Raw genomic sequence first — 21,155 nt, 5'->3', positions numbered from 1 at the left:
TGGATTATGTCCAAGCTTCCAAGTATATTTCTATATCCTCAACATATTCTGTCTTCCCAAATTGTGTGTGGGTGGAGTATGGGTGTGCACATTGAAATGTCTGAAGATACTACCTGTTGGACAAGTTGAGAAGGGGTTTTATTGGATGATCATTGGAGTTCAGTGTGTTAGGGTAGGAAACTGATTTTGGACTGTATTTCCTCTTTGGTCTGTAGTTTGGGTATTTAGCAATGTGCAATGACAAACATTCATGCCACCACCCAGGATGGGATTTATGATGCTAAATGATCAGAGTTGAGGTTGTAACCCATGGATCTTGATAAAGTTTGTGGTATGTAAATGTTGGTGATATATTGTTCTGTTTATTTGTGTGTACATGGTGATTATCTCCAGTGTCTGGTCTATTACCAATTGTTAATTTCTCTTGTTTTGCTAGAGAACTATATTCTTCCAAATATCAGTGTCACTTGTCCATCTTCGTGTTGTGATTGGTCTTCTCTAAATGTAGTTGTGGTTTGAGTATGGTGGCATTATGGACTATGGTGAGAGCTGTGTCTTCAGCATCACTATGTGTATGTAGTGTTTGTTTAGAAATGCTTGAAGTTCTGTATGTTTTTTTCTGTTTATCAGGAGTATATTCACATTGGTGGAGTGTATTAGGGATGGAATGGGTGGGATTGGTTTTTATGCCTTTTTCTTCTTGGCTACCTCCCTTGTAAGGGGGAAAAAGCCTTTGGTATATGTATGTATATTCACATTGTCATGCACTGGGGTAATTCTTTATGTGGGTCCAGGTGCTGGAACAACAGTTTCAGACTTTAGTGCACTACGATATTCAAGTGTAGTGGAACTAACGTGGATCTGTGAACGGCAACTATTGCAGAGTATTGCCGTGTGTGCACCTGTGATATGTCTGTGGCATTTTTCACATGTAATGGCCTGGTTTTGTTCCTATATCACTAATCATCAGCAGATGAAGAACAGTCACTGGTCCTCTGCTCTCCCTGTCTAATATAATAAATAAGATTATTGAAATATGTTAGTGTGAGTGAACTTGGGCCAAAGACCAGGTACCAGTCCCATGGAGCTGCACCTTCTAGGTGGTGGTGATGTATTGGATAATTTTGAGCAAAGAGGCTTCAGTAGGCACCCATTTTGCCATGTTACATTCTATGGCACTCTCTTCTGTCTTGTTGTTGTAGGGCCACCACTGGCATGTACTTTCCATATACCCCAAGCGGGAATAAAGGAGTGGGATGAACGAGTTTAGAAATGGAAGGTGAGGGGACTGAGGATAAGGATGGAGATGAGAAAATAAGAATGAGGAAGGGAAGTAGTAAACGAAACGGAAGGAAAAGTGGAATGAGAAGGGAAAAGGAAAGGGGTAAGTGATAAGGAACAGAAGGAGGAATGGGAGAGGGAGAGATAAGGAAGAGGAAAGGGGTCTGGGAGAGGGAAAAGGGAAAGGGAGATAAAAAAGCAAATGAACAAGGGAAAGGGAGGAGGAAAAAGGAATGGAAGAGGGAAAGGAAGAAGGAAACAAGAAAGAGAAAGGGGAATGGGAGAAGTAAAGAGAACTGGAGGATGAAAATTGGGAGTAGGTGAAGGGAAGAATACAGAGAAAAAGAGGAAGAAAGAGAGCAGGACAAAGAGGGAGAGCAAGAAAGCAAAAGGGAGGGAAAAAAACAAAACAAAAAAAAGAGAGGGGAGAGCAAGATACCAGGGATGGGATAAATAGACAGAGGTAGCCTAGGATAACAAAAATTGAAGAGGATGCGAGAGTAAGTACATGATAGAGAAATTCAAGAAGACAATAGGTCACAGGATATCATGTTTGCCTGACTCCCACAAAAGGTTTTATGCAATTTTTTTCTGGCCTATGCAAAAGGTTGTATGAAAATTGTATACTCTTCTGAACTATACAAAATGTCACATGATTACCAAGCGCTCTTCCGACCTCCACAAAGGTCCCATTTCAAAGCTCATCACAAAAGGTGACAAAAATCACAAGTCTTTCTAACCTACACAAAAGGTCACATGAATATAAAGTCTTTTGATCTACAACAATGATCACATGAAAACTGACCTGCACAAAGACCTAAGCTCAAACTTCCCATGGTCAGGGTGCAGCTGATTACTAGACTAATACCAAACAATGTTTGCATGGCTGTCCATAAATGTATCCCTAGTCTGTATAAACATGCTGATACTTTGCAGCTGGCAGGAGATATGCAAAAGCAAGCCTGATTATATGCATTATCTCATACATCACTGATCTTTAGCAAACCATTTTTTTATATTACTAGTATTACAGTACTCTATATATATTAGTTAACCTATACAGGAATGGAGATCTTCCCAATTAAATACTACTTTTTAGTGATATGAAGAATAAAATTCTTTGTCTATTCAGAAGTGGGGACCTCATAGCTTAATAAACTGCCCGGCACTAGCAACAACATTCCTTAATAGGTTAATAGCCAGCTGGGATAAAGTTGTATGATTTCTGAAGATTTTCTGGCTTACAAATTTTACTGAAATGGTTTCTGCTGAAGACTTATGAGGGAGCTTGATGGCCTCTTGAAACCCATCTAACTCTCTATAAGTGCATTAACTTCTCTTTAATGTAGAAAAAAATGAATTTTACAATTTAGTCACCACTGAATTTAGTCCAGTGTTCTTTTCTTTAATACTGTATAAACTTAGCAAGCAATTAACACATCCCAGTAACATCACATACCTGCAAGTTTCAAATGTTTACTATTTACATTAGCTATTTCATCTTCGTTTATTAGCACAAAAATATTACAAACCAATTCTCTGTTCAACTACGAGTATTTGGAAGGGTTTTAATATGTAGATGATAGACTTATCTGAGGTGGTTCTGTGTAGAATAGGCTATGCTAATATTCTAATGAATTCACTCAAAATGAGCATCTATGCTTTCCCATATTTAGGGAACTCGTTACCCCTTTTGTTACAGATACCTCATCACATTACTCTATGTTCAGCCTGTATCATCAAGGATAGATTTCAACATATATATATTTTTTTTTAAGGGAGAAGGAACACATTCGAGTTTGCATGAGTATTTCCTGCAATCACTGAAGTCTCAGTGGATATTGTAGGGAATCAAGCTTCTGGAACTTCTGCAGACAGATATAAACCAGTCAAGCCCTTTCTCCCCACTAATGTAATCAAAGTCTCTTTAGATGATTTAGATGATTTTTGGTCTATAAAATGATCCATGTTTCCTGGATTCTCTGCTGGCATGACAAGAGGGGGAGGTCCATCTCCTTGAGACGGTAATAAATATACACAAGTGATCTAGTCTCTTAGAGACACCAATAAATATCTTTTTAGTATAAAAATAAAAATAAAATAACAAATGCTATCTACCAGCTACAATCTTTTACCAGTGAAAATCACATTCCCAATGCAGAAAACAAATATCTGCATCTTTTAAAATCTCATTTTTGACATCCTTACGCAAAATCTGAATTTAAAGAAGTGATACTTTGCTCGTTAGCCTACATAAAAATGTAGGTCATGAATTCTTGAATTACTTTACAATTAATATAGAGTATCCGTAAATGTGAAATGATGCTTTGAAAGCTAACCCATTTCTAAACAGCAAAATAATTCTGTAAAAAATAGTATATATCTCACATGATTGGTCATAAAAAGTGAGAATGGTAGGTCATAGATAGCAGTAGAGAATGAAAATAAAAACTAGATATTGCATATACATAAACAATGATCTTTTTGCTAAAACATTAGCTCTTTGCAGGTATAACTTTAGTCTGTAATTTCAGCTCTTTCAGCTTGAGCTTAAACTTGACATTTCACTCCACTACCTTCCAATACATAAACACCACTCCAAACTCATAAAAAATTTGTCTTGTGAATAACTTGCATATCATGAAAGCTTATACCTTGAAGGAAGTATCACCATCCTATGAGGCAAACCAGTTTTGAGTAGCCTTAACCATTTTAGCAAGTTCAATAAGAATCTCTGTGATGAAACAATTAAGAGCTGAAGAGGGCTGGTTTGGAAAAGGATTATAGAGACATCTGTATAGGAAAAGTAAATAAAATACTCATGCAAACTTTTGCATATAAAATGAGCTTATCAATATTTCAACAAATATTTTAACATAGATATCCTACATGTTAAATATAATTATACATTCATGAATAAAAATCATTCACTATTGAGTATATGAAGTGCACCTCTTGGATGTAAACTATGACTACATTTGATTTTCTAAATTCATTTGACTTAAAAAATCAGTAAAACTACTGAGATGTATCATATATCTGGATACAACTAAGGAATGAATGATTACACGATACAAATGTCTAAAAAAAAAAAAAAATCAGGCCTATAAAAAATAATCTATATCTTCACAGAGATAAATTTCCTATTTTGACTGATTGATTTATGAAATTTTTGGCTTGAGGGCCAAGCGCCACATTTCCTATTTTGCTTCCTTCTGCTATTCAGTATGGATTTCAAATAGTGGTAAAATCTGAATAGGCTACTCTACATAAGAAGAGGTAACAACTCTTTTACAGCATGCTGCCACACTGACAAAGATCTGCAAAGAAGTGTCTTAACAGTTCTACCTGTGGATGCAATTTGCCAGCATAATGTGATCTGGATGACTTTCAGTAACTTGTTACATTGCTCCATATACATCCCACTATAATGGAATGACATCCTTTTTAACAACCAATATAGAGACAGGTAGTACTTCGTACTGATCTGGATGCATGTTCCAGAGCCAGCATTTTGTTAACAATCTGGGAAAATGCCAATACAGCCTGAATCACGGAGCTAATTCATTATGCTTGACAGAACATCCTACAGAAGGCTATAACTCCTCTTGTACTATAATTTCTCCAGACAATTAAAGTCCTTTTTGTGCTGATTGATTATAACTAGAATAACTGCAAGTGGACAGATCAACTACCGCTGATAACATCCACTCATGGTTCCAGTTTTAGCTCCAGACATCAGAGGAATACCTCTTCTGTGTGACCATTTTTTTGACATATGTTTCTGCCTCACTATCACTCATTCCTCCCTCTGTTTGGCAGATCTTGATGATTATACTATGAACATCCCTTGCCATGCTCTTTGCATCACTGTAAAGAAAAATTAACCATCATAAGACAGTGTTGTTTTTTTTTTTTAATATATATATATATATATATATATATATATATATATATGTATATATATATATATATATATATATATATATATATATACACACACACACACACATCTACAAAGCCATTACCCAAAACAAAAGGTGACATGACATAGGAAAGGCTTTTTGTTGATTCTTTACCACTTCAGTACAATGACGCCTATTTAGGTGTCATGAGGTACAAGCAGGTGCACAAGGATGCACAGGTGTTGGCATCTTGATTATATATATTTTTTGTGAGTAGAAAGGGAGGTGAGTTGTAATTGTACATCTGTTACCCCCGGATTCTGTGAACTGGTTTGATCACATTTTCTGTGTTTATTATTACTCAGAGTAAAAGAGAATGAGTAATACATCAGTGACTTTATATTTTATAATGCAAGGAGTATGATGCAAATTGCATATGGCAGCCGATGCTGCATGCAAGAATTTGAGTCGTACTGAAGTGGTTAAGTTCCCCAAAGTTTCAATCGCCAAAAACCTACTGACCTATAGTAGCTGGAAACATTCTCAGATCATATCAATGAAATACTAGACTGTTCTCAATGTGTTATGGGGGGGGGGGGGGGTGGAAAAAGAGAAAGAGAGGGAAGTAAAGGGAATGAAGAGGGGGAAGAGAGAGAGAGAGAGACAGGGGGAGAGAATGAGGGAGAAAGAAAGAGACAAGAGACAGGGATAGAAGGACAGGGAGGAGAAAGAGAGAGAAAGGGCAGCAGGGAGGGAGGAAGAGAAAGAAAGGGGGAGGGAGGGAGAAGGAGGAAAGGAAAAGGAGAAAGAGCACTTTTACTCACCCGCATACATAAAAATGACCCTTTTCTTTTCCAATAATTCGCCACACATCAGCCTTGTTATTCTCCAGCAAGTGTGTCACGTATATCTTTTCTGGTTGGTCACGGCTGAAGGCAGTGTGCAACTGAAAAGAGAAATAGATCATTAATTCAACTCCTAATCAGCCATTCAATCAATCTATCAGACCATTTGTCACTCTGGGAAGATCTATTATGTTGTTGTCAAGGGGCTGTTAGTGTGGGGTACTCTTGTATGAGGTGTTCTGTGTCCTCCTCTGTGGTGGTTGCATCTGGGGCAGTTTAAGTCTGTGGCCAGGCCTATTCTATGTTGGTACTGTTTAACGGCTGGATGGTGTCCTGAGCATGGGCATCCCAGTGTCGCTGTTATCAGGTGTCACAGTTTTTTTTCCTGTAGGGTTTATGTCTGGGGGTTGTTGTTTAAGAAGCAAGTTTAGCAATTAGTCTTGAAGGGCTTGTTTAGTGATGTGAGTGTGTATGTGTTTTTATGTTGGAGTTATGTGTGGTATACATGGCAGGTTGTTGTTGTCATGTACAATGCAGTCATCCATAATGTGTTTAGTATGGGGTGAAGTGTTGCAGCCTGGACAGTTATCTGTAATGCTGTTATCCAGCCTCTTCTGGTAGCTTATAAGGGCTGGATGGTGTGTGTATTGCAGTCTGGCCAGGTAGACTCTGTCCTTTCTGGAGAAGTTTACTGGAGTACGGAGTTTTGCAATATGTTATGGAGTCCTTGTTTTGTGATCTGTGTGGGTAGGTGCTTTTGTGTAGATGTACTGTGGGGTCATGGGGGTATTCTATTGATGTTTGAGTAGAATACTATTGAGGTTGTCTTTACACTGCACATTGTGAATTATGTTTGTATGATGTGATATGAGGAGTAGGTGGGTACTCATGTACCTATCACTTATATCCTGGTTTAGGGGCAGTATTTTGTTTTTGAGTTTAAATATTCTATTGGTGTTGTTTTGTTTCAGCCTGTTACCATTCTTCAGCTTTTATCTAATGTTGTTTGTAGGCTGACTTTCTTTGTTTTCTTAATTATTGGATATCATAAAATTTTAGAATAACCTTAAAATAAATAATGAAATCCTGCAATCTATGAAAATCAAAGCCTGAAAATAGTTATCATACCGTTAATAAACCAGAATCCACAAGGTTTTGTAGTTCATCTTCATACAAGAAATCTTCTGCTTTGTATCGGCAGCCAAAGTACAAAACAGTCTCTCCAACATCTTTGCCTGTTTAAACAATAAAATACATCATTACATGGGTATGATAAATATAATAGCATTCATAGTGAGATGAATAGATTGGCTGATTCCATCAAAGATAAAAGAAAAAAAAAAATGTGGAATAATGTATGCTCATATCATGTCATAACGGCATAAAATTGTATCATAACATATAGTGTCTACTGGCATCTTTTGCACGTCTCCTTGCATGTCTCATGGGAATGTGCTTTGGGCAAATCAGTAGGCATTCTGTGCACTAGATTAACACATACCAGAATTATAATTGCTTGTACTTTCAATTGAAATAATAAAACAATTACCAATAACTTAAGTGAATACAAATATAACATGATGTAATGCATATAAACCAGTTGTCAATAAATTACATTCTTTTTTTGTCCCAGGTCTTTGCAGGGAACCCAACATTTTCATACAAGCAGTACAAATTGTGTAAGGGTTGGGGATGGAGAGAACAAATGGTACAAGGTGAAGGGGCCTGTGCCAGGGTTGTGCGAGGTTGCCATGATCATTCATTGTATATTTGGATGGGGTGGTAAAGGTATTATCACAATGGGCTATTTTTCCTCTAGACTGTTGGAGCAGATTTGTAGCCTGCAGCTTTCTAGAAGGAATTTGATATGCTGGAGGTAAATAATTCTCCTCTGACATATCAGTTGTTTTAAAAAACGATTAGACAACTTTATGGATGGGGATGACAGGTGGTGATGGATACGGAGCTGCCTAGTGTAGGCCTTAAGGTCTTTTGCAGTCTCCTTTATTTCTTATGTTCTTATGTTCTTGTATCAAACATTCTATGTAAACTGTTGGAAAAACAAAATAGTTCGCCATTGTGATTTTACAGCAGAAAAAGTTGTGGAGGTGGGCAGTACAACTGATTAACCTCTTCCATACAATGATGTCTACGTAGGTGTCACTAGGCATAAGTGGATATAAAGGATGTCGGCATCGGCATCTTAATTATCTATTTTGTAGTTGTAGCTGAGTGACCACCCCCAAATTCTGTGAACTAGTTTGATCATGTTTTCTGTGTTTATTATTACTCAGTGAAAGAGAATGAGTAATATAGCAATGAATTTATATTTCATAACACAAGTAGTGTGATGCATTGTGCATTAGGCATCCGATGCCGTGCATGAGAATTTGACTTGTACTGATGAAGTTAATTGGAGGTTGGACAAAAAATAGCCCAATGTGATAATGGTTAAAGGAAGGTAAATGTGAGGGTGCTAGGTAGGGATCTGGAGATGATGAGTGAGAATGGAGGGAAGTGGAAGGTGAGCTAGCTGATGTTTGTGGATGACATTACATTTGCAGCTGAGTTTGAGGATAGAATGAGGTGGGAGAGTTAAAATCTGTGTGAGAAAAGAAAGGTTAAAGCAAATGTGGACAAAAACAGCAGGATGAGACACACAAGGAGTGATGATGATGGCATGTTGGATATGAGTTTGAAGGATGAGAAGGTGGAGGAAATAGAGACTACATGGGGTCACATGTGGCAGTGAAAGATGGAGAGGAGGTGGATGTGAATTATAGAGAAAATTAACCTCTTCACTCCGGGGCACATTGCACGTCTGGCAGCATTAGCTGCCCGACGTGCGATGTTGCGTCATAATAATCGCATTATAAAAAATAAAGTTAGTGCTCAATCGTTCGTTCTCTTTCACCCGTGTATTTTGATAACCATAGAAAATTGATGAAGCCAGTTTAGAGAGAATCGAAATTACGTAGGTACGACTACAATAAATATAATCAAGATGGCGACGTTGGCCTCATCGAGTACCCACTTGCTCCTCATGCCGCCTACGTAGGCGTCACCATATGGAAGTGGGTAAGCATGTAAATCAATAAATGAATCTGCTGTCCTAGGCCTCTCTTGCAAAAGATTCACAGTTCCTAGAAAATTGGTTTGTGTTAGAACTGGAAATGATGACAGTGAATGGTTTGAGGTGAAGTTGGAGCTGTGCTTGGGCTGTGTTATGTTACCATATTGCCACAATTCTTCAATGTGTGCATGGATGGGGTGGTACAGGAGGTAAATGCAAGGGTGATGGGCAGAGGGTCAGAGATGGTTAGAGAGTGGAGGGAAGTGGGAGGTGTGCAAGATCTTGTTTGCTGATGACAATGCATTTGTTTTCCCTGGTATCTTAGCTCCTTGTAGATGAAGGGCCATCCTTCTCCCCTCTCCACTGCCCAGGTCAGAAGTAATGCTGCATGACAGAGTGGCCCTAGTAATCAAAAATGGTAAAGGTGATAATCGCACCTTATTTATTACAAGTTCATAATGTTGATTTTCCTCTTACCAAAAAACAAGCTATTTGGTTTATTGCCTAACCATCTGTCAGTTTCCTCCAAAAACAAGTTCTTCCTGTAAGTAGTTTTATATGCTGGATAGAGTGAGAAACAAGGAGGTGAAGAGGACACCAGGGATGGAAAGGGAGTTGGGAGATAGGGTTGATGAAAGATTATTGGGATGGTTTGGACACATGGAAAGAATGAGTGAAGAAAGATTAGTAAAAGAGGAGTGGAAGGCAGAGGTGGAGGGAGTGATAATGAGGGGGCGACCAAGGATGAGATGGATGGATGGGGTAAAAGGGCATTGGGAAAGAGGAGAATGTCTGTCGAGGAAGGAAGAAGACAGAAGATAGGGGCAAGTGGAGAATGGTTGTGTATGGATGATGCTGTGTTGCATGGAAGAAAGTGGATGGGGGATGGGGTGAGGTGAGTATGTGTGAATGATATTTTGATGCAGCCCGAAGGGATTTCTCCCCATCTCTTTTTCTGCACTAGGGGATTGAGGGGGGGATTGCTCATTAATTGCTGTGGATGTGCTGTGTCTTACTGCATTGCTTCTGACCCAGGGTAGTGGGTAAGATGCAGGGATGACCCATCATCCAGGAGGAGCTAAGAAAAGAGGGAGGGAATGGTGGTGAACAGGAGTGGAGTATGCAGGGATGAAATAGGTGAGAGTGGATTTATGCCTTGATTTTGTTTACCTCCCTTGTAAGGGGGGAAAAAGCCATTGGCATATGTATATATGTATGTCAATACAATTCTGACACAGTTACCAGAACAACAATTTCTGTGCTGCAACTGTTCTGACGATGAAGCAATAGCTAATAAAATCATGTCAGAATTTCACACTAAAAATACAGGACTAAAACCAGAACATTGAATTTCAATTTACTTATAACATTTTCATTTACCTTGTTCCTTCATGTAATTCCTCTCCTGCAAGAATCCTCTGAAAGGTGCAATGCCCGTCCCTGGCCCTATCATGATGACAGGTGTCTGAGGTTTATTAGGTAACCTGAAGAGATTAATGAATCATATTACTAATACAATCAAGTGTATCAATAAAGAATATAAGAATTCATGCAATAAAAATACAAACAAATAAGAACTACAAGGACAATCATCTTTTCTTTCTTTGCAATTTTTCTTTATTCATCAATAGTATTAGGGACCCCTTACAAGAGCCTTCCAGCTTTTAGAAAGTCAGCAATACCACTTGGCCAGACCCATATATATATTTCTCATAAGTTGAGGCCTTGGGCTTTGTCCAGGAACACGGTACCAGCCCACAGAACACACATCATAAGGGTGAGGAAAGGAGATGGTTCTGTCTCCAGGAGACACGCATTTCTGCCTCTAAAGACAACAACAATACCACACCCCAGCACTTCCTGTAATTCCTGTGCCCAATCTTTTATATACATCATACACAAAAAGAAATTACAAATGAAATTGACTTAGTCAACCTACCTAAACTGAGATTTTCTAACAAATATCGGGACTCTGTATGACTTGTCATTGTTAGGCTTCATATTGTGTAGCCAGGTTGTTGCCACTCCATGATTAGTACGGCCTGTTGGGGTCTCATACTTAACTACAACAGCAGTGATGTGAATAGATGAAGGATACACCTGAGAACATAAAAAAAGGAACAATTTATTTAGATTGCTAGTCACAGGACAAAATAGGCCTATTGATTTACCAGTTGACATTAAGAAACTACTTCAACATTGAAAAAGAAAGAAGAAAGAAATAAAATGTTCTTTCCTCATCCTCCACTTTTTTTATTATCCATACATACATATACCAAGGCTTTTTCCCCCTTACAAGGGAGGTAGCCTAAATATACTCCACCCCCCTCCACCCTCCCTCTTATCTTAGCACCTCCTGGATGACGGGTCATCCCTGCACCTTGTCCACTGCCCTGGGTCAGAAGCAGTGTTGCAAGACACACCACATCCACAGCAAGGCCGCTTCATATATGCAGCGACCCACCCCTCTCCATCCTCCCCATGCATAAAAGGAGAGGACAGGGAGAAATCCCTTCTGGCTGTGTCAAATTTTGCTCACACATACTTCCTCATCCCCCATCCCCCCGCCCATTCCACCTCATGCATCACAACATCATCCATATACAACCATTCTCCATTCACCCCTGTCTTCTGTCCTCTTCCATCCTTCCTCAACAGACATTCCCCTCTTCCCCAAAGCTCCCTTCACCCCATCCATCCACCTCATCCTATGTCCCCTCATGTTCACTGCCTCCACATCTGCCTTCCATACCTCTTTTACTAGTCTTCACTCATTCTTTCCATGTGTCCAAACCATCCTAATACTCTTTCATCAACCCTATCTCCCAACTCCCTTTCCACCCCCTGTTCTCCTCCTCACCTCCTCATTTCTCACTCTATCTAGCCTAGTAACCCCCATCAAACTTCTCAGACACCTCATCTCAAACACATTCAAACTCCTTCTCTCTTCCTCTCTTATGTTCCATGTTTCTGTCCTTCTCTCTTCCTCTCTTATGTTCCATGTTTCTGCCCCATACAATGCTGTTGGCACAATCACTCCTTCATACAGTCTCCTCTTAGCATCCATTCCCAAATGTCTATTCCTCATTACACTTTTTAATCCACCAAGGCATTTACTCGCTTCTCTCAATCTACATTCTACCTCCACCTCCACTCCACCTTTTTTTCTGCCACATTTGCACCCAAGTATCTAAAACTATCCACTTCCTCCAGTCGCTCTCCCTTAATGCTCACTTCCAGTCTGCTGCCACTTTCACCCCTTGAGCATCTCATCACCTTACTTTTACCCACATTTATCTTCAGCTTTCTTCTATCGCAAACTCTCCCAAATTCTGTCACTAACTTCCTCAATCCCTCCTCCAAATTGGTTGGGGTTTATTATTTTGTTCTCTTCCAAGTGTTTATACCATTTATTTTTGATAACTCTTTTGCATATTTTTGCAATTGTGCCTGTAAGGGATACTGGTCTATAGTTTGTTGGATTTTCTTATCTCCTCCCTTATATATTGGTACAAAATTTGCATTTTTCCAGTCTTGTGGTACTTTTCCTTCTTTGAGTGAGAAGTCAATTATCTTATGTATTTTATCTGTGAGTTCATCAATGCATTCTCTTAATATCCAGTTTGCTATTCTGTCTGGCCCATGTGATTTTCTGACATTGAGTTTCTTTATTTGGTCCCTTATTTCTTTCTATGTAACCGTTATTTCTTTTATTTTGGGGGATCCTTCTTGGTGACCATCATCCCACTTTTGTGAGCTTTCAACTGTAAATACAGACTTAAAGTGTCTGATCATTACTTCAGCCATTTCTACATCTTCTGTGTATTCTTTATTTCCTTCATGCAGTTTCACTATTTCATGTTTGTCTTTTAGTTTATCATTTACATATCTGTAAAATAGTTTAGGTTAATCTTTGCATTTTGCTATAATATCTTTTTCATAGTTTCTTTTTTCCTCTCTGCATATGTCAACATATTCATTTTTCAGTTTGATGTATGTTTGCCATTTAGTCACTTTTTTGCCTCTTTTCCATCTTTTCCAAGCTTTGTCTCTTCTATCTTTAGCATCGCTACACTTTTTATTATACATACATACATATACCAAAGGCTTTTTCCCCCTAACATGGGGGGTAGCCAAAAAGAAAAAGGCATAGAAACCATTCCCACCCATTTCCTATATATTACACTCCCCTCCACCGTCTTCCCTCCCTCTTATCTTGGCACTTTATTAACACCTTTTTCTGTTTTTGTTTAGGCACATGGTTATCTGTACCCTCCTTATATATTTCTTTAAAAAAAATCCATTTATCTTCCATCTTTGTTTCATCATTTGCAATTTTTTCCCAACTAGCGTTTTGGATTTTTTTCTAAGTTTTACAAAGAGGGGTTCAGTTTTTTCAATGTAGCTGGGAAGGCTTATGAGAGGGTTTTAACTGAGAGGACAAGGAAAGGAACAGAGGGAGTAATTGGTGAGGAACAGTGTGGGTTAAGAAAGGGAGTGGTTGAGTGGATCAGATTTTTATGGTAAGGCAGATTGGTGAAAAAGCTTTAGGAAAAGGTCAAGATGTTTTTTGGGCTTTTTATGGATTTGGAAAAGGAGGGGGACAGAGAGGGGGGCCACTGATTTAATGAAGCGGCCTTGCTGTGGATGTGCTGTGTCTTGCGACACTGCTTCTGACCCGAGGTGCAGGGATGACCCGTCACCCAGGTGGTACTAAGATAAGAGGGAGGGTGGAGGGGGGTGGAGTGTATTTAGGAATGGAATGGGTGGGAATGGTTTTATGCCTTTTTCTTTTTGGCTACCTCCCTTGTAAGAAGCCTTGGTATATGTATGTATGTGGAAAAGGAGGGGAGTGGAATGGGTGGGAGTAGGTACATGCCTCTGACTTGGCTACCTCCCTTGTAAGGGGGAAAAAGCTCTTAATATATAGATTTAAATCCATTCTCCAATCACACCTATATCCTGCCTTCTCCCTTCCCTGTTCAACTGATGATGACAGGTTTTAAAAATGTATGGCTGGGAGATTATTCTCTCTAACAAAACTATCACTAGAAAGTACCCATTTACCTATCCCTGTTACAACATACAGAATAGATAATTTGGAAGAATGGTATAATCAGTGACAAGATGCAATCTATGGAGTGATGTAGTTGAATACAGTGCTAAGAAATAAGAGGCTGAGATGGTTGGTGCATGTCAAGAGGAGAGAGGAAATTAAGAGTTAAAAAATTGAGATAGTTTAGGCATGGGGTAATACCTGGATGAAGAAATATATAAATATCTAATAGGGACATCAAATTTCAAATTCTTTATACTATCTAATAAACAGTTATGTCCAAAGCTAAATATCTAATCATTTTTTGTTACCTTTGAGGATGAGGAGATTGAGTAGTAGCGAGCCTGTAATCTAGGTAACAATTCACATAGATGGTCCAAGGATGGTTTACATGATGGAAGGTCTTCTAGAATGTGCACTATGCTTCGAACATCATCAACTATCCATTTATGATATTCTGCTTTGCCCTCTTCTGTAGTACTACTCATCAACAACAGCTTCTCTTTCTCCTGCAACAAAAGAAGTTGAAATATTGAGTTCTGGGAATTTCTTCTTTCTTGTACACTGCTATCAGCAATTATATCTCAATGCCAATAACCAATATTTCTGTCCTTCAGGACAATGTAATGCTCAAGAGGTGGAGTAACAGAATTTAAGAGCAAACTAGACACTGCAAGATACAAAGGCAGGACACCACAAACATAGCTCCCCTTCCTGCAAGATTTAATTAGATAAATACACTCATATCAATAAAATAACCTCTTCAAGACAGACCACCAAACTCAATTTTCCACGAATAGTCCAACACTTTCTGGACACCAGCCCCGCAGAAAAATCCTTCACATGTGATTTAAGAGCCCCAATGGCAAGCTTGCATTCAGGACACCATCCAACAATAGAAAAGTACCAACACAAGATAAGACTGGCCATAGATTCAAAATGCCCTAGATGCAACCATCACACAAGACAAAGAGTACCTCATTCTACAATGACCCACACTAACAATCCCTAGAAGATGGTGAGGAGCCTACACAAAAAGACACACGGCTGCAGATGAGGCCATCACCTTTACTCTATGCACTTGGACTGTTGTAACAGTCACTGCTTGGAATCAGACAGAAGTGCAGGATTCAAACCTGCAACTATGTGAATAAGAGACCAGCATGCTTTAGGTTACACCAGCAACACACAGTCCCTAGACAGCAACAATATTTCTTCCTCTGAGTAACTTTTGGGTCTGCCCAGAGGCCATTGCTAGTTACCTGAAGGCCATGAATCTTCTACAAGACACCAGGGATGATAAACTGACTGACTAGCTTTCCAATTCAGTCTGTCACACATGCACATTTTTGCTCATTTGACATCCTGATCCTGAGCCCTTATAGCCTCAAGTGCCCCATCCACCCACCTTTTCCTTGATCCATTTATGCTCACATTTCCAACACTACTGATACACAATTCCTTCAAAGATGCCTACTCATCCAATTTCTCAACATGGCCAAACCACCTCAGGCTAGCCTATCATACTCTTTCTTTGAATGAATTACCACAACAATATTGTCTCCTTTTCAAATCACGAATGACTCTCAGATTGCTATTGAGATGTTAATATACTAATACCAAACTTTTCCCAATAATAAGGAAGTTGCCATGTCAAATCACACACCCACATTATCAACAAATAAAACCCAATCTACCAGCCCTAAGAACCAATGACAAGTAACCTGTTCATTCTCCCACAGACATTTACTTATTCTTTTGCTTCCTTTATTCTATAATTTACCTCCACCCACACTCCTTCCTCTATCACTAATGTTAAGCTTAAGAAGAACACAAAAACAATATACACTAAACCTTTGCAAATCAAGTGGCATGACTATACCTTGTTATCTGTTGTATATTCTGCAAGCTCCTTCAATACATGCGTTCTGGGTAGTGCCATAACATCAACATAGTGTAAAAGAGCTGTACGATATGAGCAGGGGCATGGGAAGGGCTGTTTTTTAGTACTGTCTTCATCAACATTGGTCAATGTAACAATTGTATCTAGATCAACCTCAAGCAGTTCCCCAATGCGAGTGACCAGATTTGAGTTGTTAACTGGGTAAACAGCTACATGATCTCCAGCATCGTACCTGTTTGGAAAATTGATACAGATTAGGAAATTCTGGACTAACTAGACAAATGAAAATAGGTTATTTGTGTCCTGTAACCTAAGCATACAGTTACCAAAATATTGGCATGTAAGGAGCTTGACTAATGTTAAGGAGGATATCTAGTCACTTCTGAAATGGAATACAATTTCTACTATATCAATAAACAAATACATGAATTAGCATAATACTTCCTAAATCAAGCTTTCCATCTTATAACATGAAATATGAAGGTAAAACTATAGAGTTTAGGATATTACCCATGTTTTCTCACATAAGAAATATAACCCACCTAACTCTAGATCCTTCAATATCGAGCTCAATATGCATACAATTCCTGTTGCTGCCATTCTTGTGCAGTTCTTTATTCACTGAAACTTGTGCCATCTTTGGATTCTTGGCATCAAATGGTGGACGTTGATTCTTTATGTAGGCAAAAGGTTCCATAAGTAAGTACATCTTTATTCAAGTTGCTCATATATCCACACAAACAAGCTAATATTTTCATTACAAAATTCATTTCTCAGCAGACATCATCCAGTCCATGGTAGAACAAAATATGAAACACAGTGAAATATAAAAATTTCAACTGATTCCCAGAACACACCTTAAAGGAATGAAGACGAGCGACCTCTCCTGTATATATACGTTCAGGATCAATATCGTCATGAACTATGAGCCGATATTGCCGCATATTAATATCTTCAGCTTCACCCTCAAGACCAAACTCTTCACACACCTAGAAGAATAAAAAATCTTATGCTATCATCCTGAAAATCATACCACTTCGCAAAATAACAAATACTAAATATATATTAAAATACAATACATGATGAAAAATACATACACATGCAGACTTTAATCCCCCATATAGTGGCCAAGTCAATTTTTTTTATTCTTTTTTTTATTGATTCTGATATGGTTTAACGTCACACATTCCCCCCCTATCGGAGGGCTAGGACAGTGCCCCTCACAGAGGGCTTTGTAGTGTGGAATTTAATGAACCATGCCCTTGGTTCAACTTCGCCGGTGGCAGGATTCGAACCGCCCTCACCTCGACCTTCGTTGCAAGTAACTACGCCCTAACCTCCTCAGCCAGCGAGCTTCCAAACATTAGATATAGACATAGACATAGAAGGGTCCCGGAAGATGCCATTGAGCCTGTGACTCTGGCTCTAAATGATTAATACATGGGGTAGATACACAAAAAGAGCAGGATCCCTACCCCCACCCTGTTCTACTACATTTAATCACAACTGATTACATATATGGGAATATTGTAGTATTGGCTGCATATTATTGTGGTGGTAAAAGCTGCTCAGTAGCATGAAGCTGATACTTTAGGGGCACCCCTACAGACCAGAGCCACACATCATTCTGTCTATGATAAAGGAAATCTCTATTCATTGAGAAATGATGATACTTTATTATACTGTGACTGTCCCTCCATTATGCTGTCACCCCACCCCCCTCATAATACTGTCCTGTACCACTTCTCTGAATGTTCATTTAATTTTTTTGCCGAACCATGTGGTAGGGGTGAAAGAATACTGCCACCAAACATTCCAACTTGAATCATAAAAGGCGACAAAAGCAGGACGGGAATAGGACTAGGCATCCTACTCCCTGTAGCCCCAAAGGGGACATTCCTAACAAAAAAAAAAAAATTAATTGATTAATAAAAATAGATAAAGCAAAGGCAAAAGAGGGTCTGGGAGTTTTCCAACTAGAACCCTAAGGTTTGGGTCTTTTAATGTGCATAGATGTGGTACAGATGAGAGTAATAGCAAAGAGATACACAGTATGTTTGTGAGAAGAAAGATGAATGTGTTGCACTGAGTGAAACTAAGTTGAAAGAATGGGGCAAGTTTGAGTTTGGAAGTGTTGGGAGGGTGTTAGGAGTGAAAAGATGATGTGGGAGAGAAGGGGTGGCTATATTAGTAAGTGAAGAGATAGGTGAACAAGTGGAGTGGAAGGCAGTTTCTTCAAGGTTAATGTGAATGAAGGTGAAACTGGGAAGAGAGATGTGGGTTTTTAGAAGTGCATATGTGCCTGGTAGTGAGAACAGTGTAGAGGAAAGGGAGGCTTTTTGGATAGCTTTAAATGAGTGCATAGAGGACTTAGGGAGAAATGCCAATATAATGGTATTGTTTGGGTGAGCTTAATGCTTGGGTAGAAAATTAATCAATTGACAGAGAGCTGTGGTAATGTATCAAGAGAGTTAATGATAACAAATACAGCGTTTAGGAAGAAAGTCAAGCATAAGTATACATGGGAGAGTGATGGTGGGTGGAAGGGTAGTAGACAGGGTTTTAATAGACTACATAGTGGTAACCAGGAGAGGAGCAGGAAGAGTTTTGGTTGTAAAATGTACATGATCTAAGGAGGGAGAATGGGGGATTATCAAATCATTTTTTGGTTGAAGGTAAGTTGAGAGTGGAGGACAGATGGAGAAAGAGGAAAAGGACAAAAGGTGGGGAGGTGTTTAGAGTGAACTGTTTAAAAGAGAAAGGAAAGGAGGAGTAAAAGAAGAAACTGAGAGAGAAGTGGGAGGGAGTGAAGGACAGAGTAGAACTAGTAATGGAGGATGAATGGGGATGGTTCAAGGAGAGAGTCACAAGGTGTGCAAAGATGGTGTGTGGATCAAGAAGGATGGGAGGAAATAGAAGGAAGAATAGTGAGTGGTGGGATGAGGAAGAAAAGAAGGTTGTAGAAGAGAAGCAAGCATTCACAGACTGGTTACAAAATAGGATTAAAGAATCATATGAGAGGTACAAAGAAAAGAGAAGTAAAGCATAGGATAAAGGAGGCAAAGAAGAGAGCAGATGTGAAATGGGGTAAGGTAAGAGTATGACAGAATTTTTTTTAAAGTAATAAATAGATATTTTGGAAGGATATCAAGATAGGAAGAGGAGGCGAATCAAGTAGAGAAGAAAAGGTAAAATGTGCAGATGAAGATATGATAATGGAAGTGATGGCAGTAAGAGGAAGATGGGCAGCGTATTTTAGGAAGTTGCTAAATGTGGAGGATAAGGAAGTAATTGCAGTGGGAAGTACTAAGAAAATGACAGTGATGAATGAGGAAAATGGAGGAGAAATAAGGAAAGATGAGGTGAAAGCAGTAATTAAAATGATTAAAATGATGAGAGCAGGTAAGGCACCTGGGTTCAATGGGTGTCATGAGGAGTGTCTAAAAAGGGGAGATATAGTGATGGTGGACTGTCTGGTGAGCTTGTTTAATGTTTGTCTAAAAGAGGATAGGGGACTGGAGGAGTGCCTGTATAGTTCCATTTTACAAGGGAAAAGGGTACATGTGTGAGTGTAGTAGTTTCGGAGGGATCAGTTTGTTGAGTGCACTTGAGAAGACCTATGGGGAGTTTTGACTGAGAGGATTAGGAGAGGAACAGAGGGAGTACCTGATGAGGAACAGTGTGGGTTAGGACAGGTAGAGGTTGCGTGGATCAGATTTTTGTGGCAAGACAGATATGTGAGAAAGCTTTAGGAAAAGGTAAGGATGTTTTTTGGGCCTTTATGGATTTGGAAAAGGCTTATGACATGGTAGGCAGACAGGCACTGCGGGAGATATTACATATATATATAGGATAGGAGGAAAGCTGTTATGAGCAGTGAAGAGTTTTTATGAGAGTAGTAGAGCCTGTGTTAGAATTAGAAATGGAGAGAGTGAGTGGTTTGAGGTAAAGGTGGGACTTAGCCAGGAATTTGTTATGTTGCCATGGCTGTTTAATGTGTACATGGATGGGATGGTGCAGGAGGTACAATGGTGAGCCACAAAAGTGATTCCAAATCAAACATGTCTCTTTCACCCTACTGTTGCACAATACAGTGCTCTACAAATAACATAATTACCCTTGGCCACATGGAATCCTTCCACGTAATGAAGTCATCTTCCATGTTGGCATCATCATCACCTAGTCCTAATTCATACAGGCGAGTTGCTCCCAGCTCTTCCAGACGCTTGTCCACATACTTTCCCATTGCATTGTAATGTTCATAAGTCTTGTTGCCTAATCCAAATACCTACACCAGTTTAGGAGGATATCAAGATGTGAATACACAAATCACAATTATTTCCAAAACACAATAATGAAAATATATCATTCTTTTTTCAAAACAATTATAAAGCATACATCAACATTACAAAGATATAGTTACAAACATGTCGACCTACCTCTATATATATATATATATTATATATTTATATATATAATATATATTTATATATATAATATATACTATGATATTCATGTAACGTGCTACTTACAGTATAATTTAGTCCATCTAAATCAACATCCCCACTTTGGAGGAACTCATAAAATTCTTGCGAGTTGTCTGTGGGGTCTCCTTCTCCATAAGTAGCCATGCAGAAGATTGCCAAGTGATTATTAATTTCACAAAGTTGTGCCAACTCACTCATGTCTGATTCTTCAGGGTCTGCTATCATCCCCTATTTGGTTACAATAAAACATAAATCAACCATGAATCAAAGAAACATCCAACTGTAAAATTGAATGGCCAACTCTTTCCAATGGACAAGTCCCAAAATCCTAGGCTTCACATTTGATACATGTCTTTCAACCCATATATCAAAGACTTTACAGTGAAATGCAATATGAAAAATAAACATACTAAGATTAGAAGCAAGTACTGGTTCATGTCCATGGAATCTCTAATCACAATCTATAAACAGTTCACAAGAACTACACTCAACTATGCCTCTATGGCATGGTTCTCAACAATCAGGAAAATCTAGATATCCTACAAACTACACAAAACGAAGCATTAAGAATAATAACAAGATGTACTAAATCCATCCCAATAAAA

The 21,155-nt window shown here is 38.8% G+C and overlaps 1 protein-coding gene across 1 annotated transcript in view; it reads right to left on the bottom strand.

Moving 5' to 3' along the window:
- Window positions 1–3,035: 3,035 nt before the first annotated feature.
- Window positions 3,036–21,155, bottom strand: part of Cpr (Cytochrome P450 reductase) — a 64,454-nt gene continuing 46,334 nt past the window's right edge. The window contains exons 4-14 of the mRNA XM_076189363.1: window positions 20,596–20,778; window positions 20,181–20,351; window positions 16,921–17,052; window positions 16,606–16,736; window positions 16,043–16,295; window positions 14,472–14,669; window positions 11,044–11,204; window positions 10,485–10,588; window positions 7,160–7,266; window positions 6,011–6,132; window positions 3,036–5,151 (exon numbers count right to left, since the gene is read on the bottom strand). Coding sequence (XP_076045478.1) covers window positions 5,007–5,151; window positions 6,011–6,132; window positions 7,160–7,266; window positions 10,485–10,588; window positions 11,044–11,204; window positions 14,472–14,669; window positions 16,043–16,295; window positions 16,606–16,736; window positions 16,921–17,052; window positions 20,181–20,351; window positions 20,596–20,778 — 1,707 coding nt within the window. The 3' untranslated portion in view covers window positions 3,036–5,006. The remainder of the gene's footprint in view (window positions 5,152–6,010; window positions 6,133–7,159; window positions 7,267–10,484; window positions 10,589–11,043; window positions 11,205–14,471; window positions 14,670–16,042; window positions 16,296–16,605; window positions 16,737–16,920; window positions 17,053–20,180; window positions 20,352–20,595; window positions 20,779–21,155) is intronic.

This window comes from Oratosquilla oratoria, chromosome 8, assembly GCF_046742065.1.
Source record: "Oratosquilla oratoria isolate Oo_2021 chromosome 8, ASM4674206v1, whole genome shotgun sequence".
Lineage (NCBI taxonomy): Eukaryota > Metazoa > Arthropoda > Malacostraca > Stomatopoda > Squillidae > Oratosquilla > Oratosquilla oratoria.
Note: the sequence above shows the minus strand (reverse complement) of the source record. Positions and strands in the feature narration are given on the sequence as shown.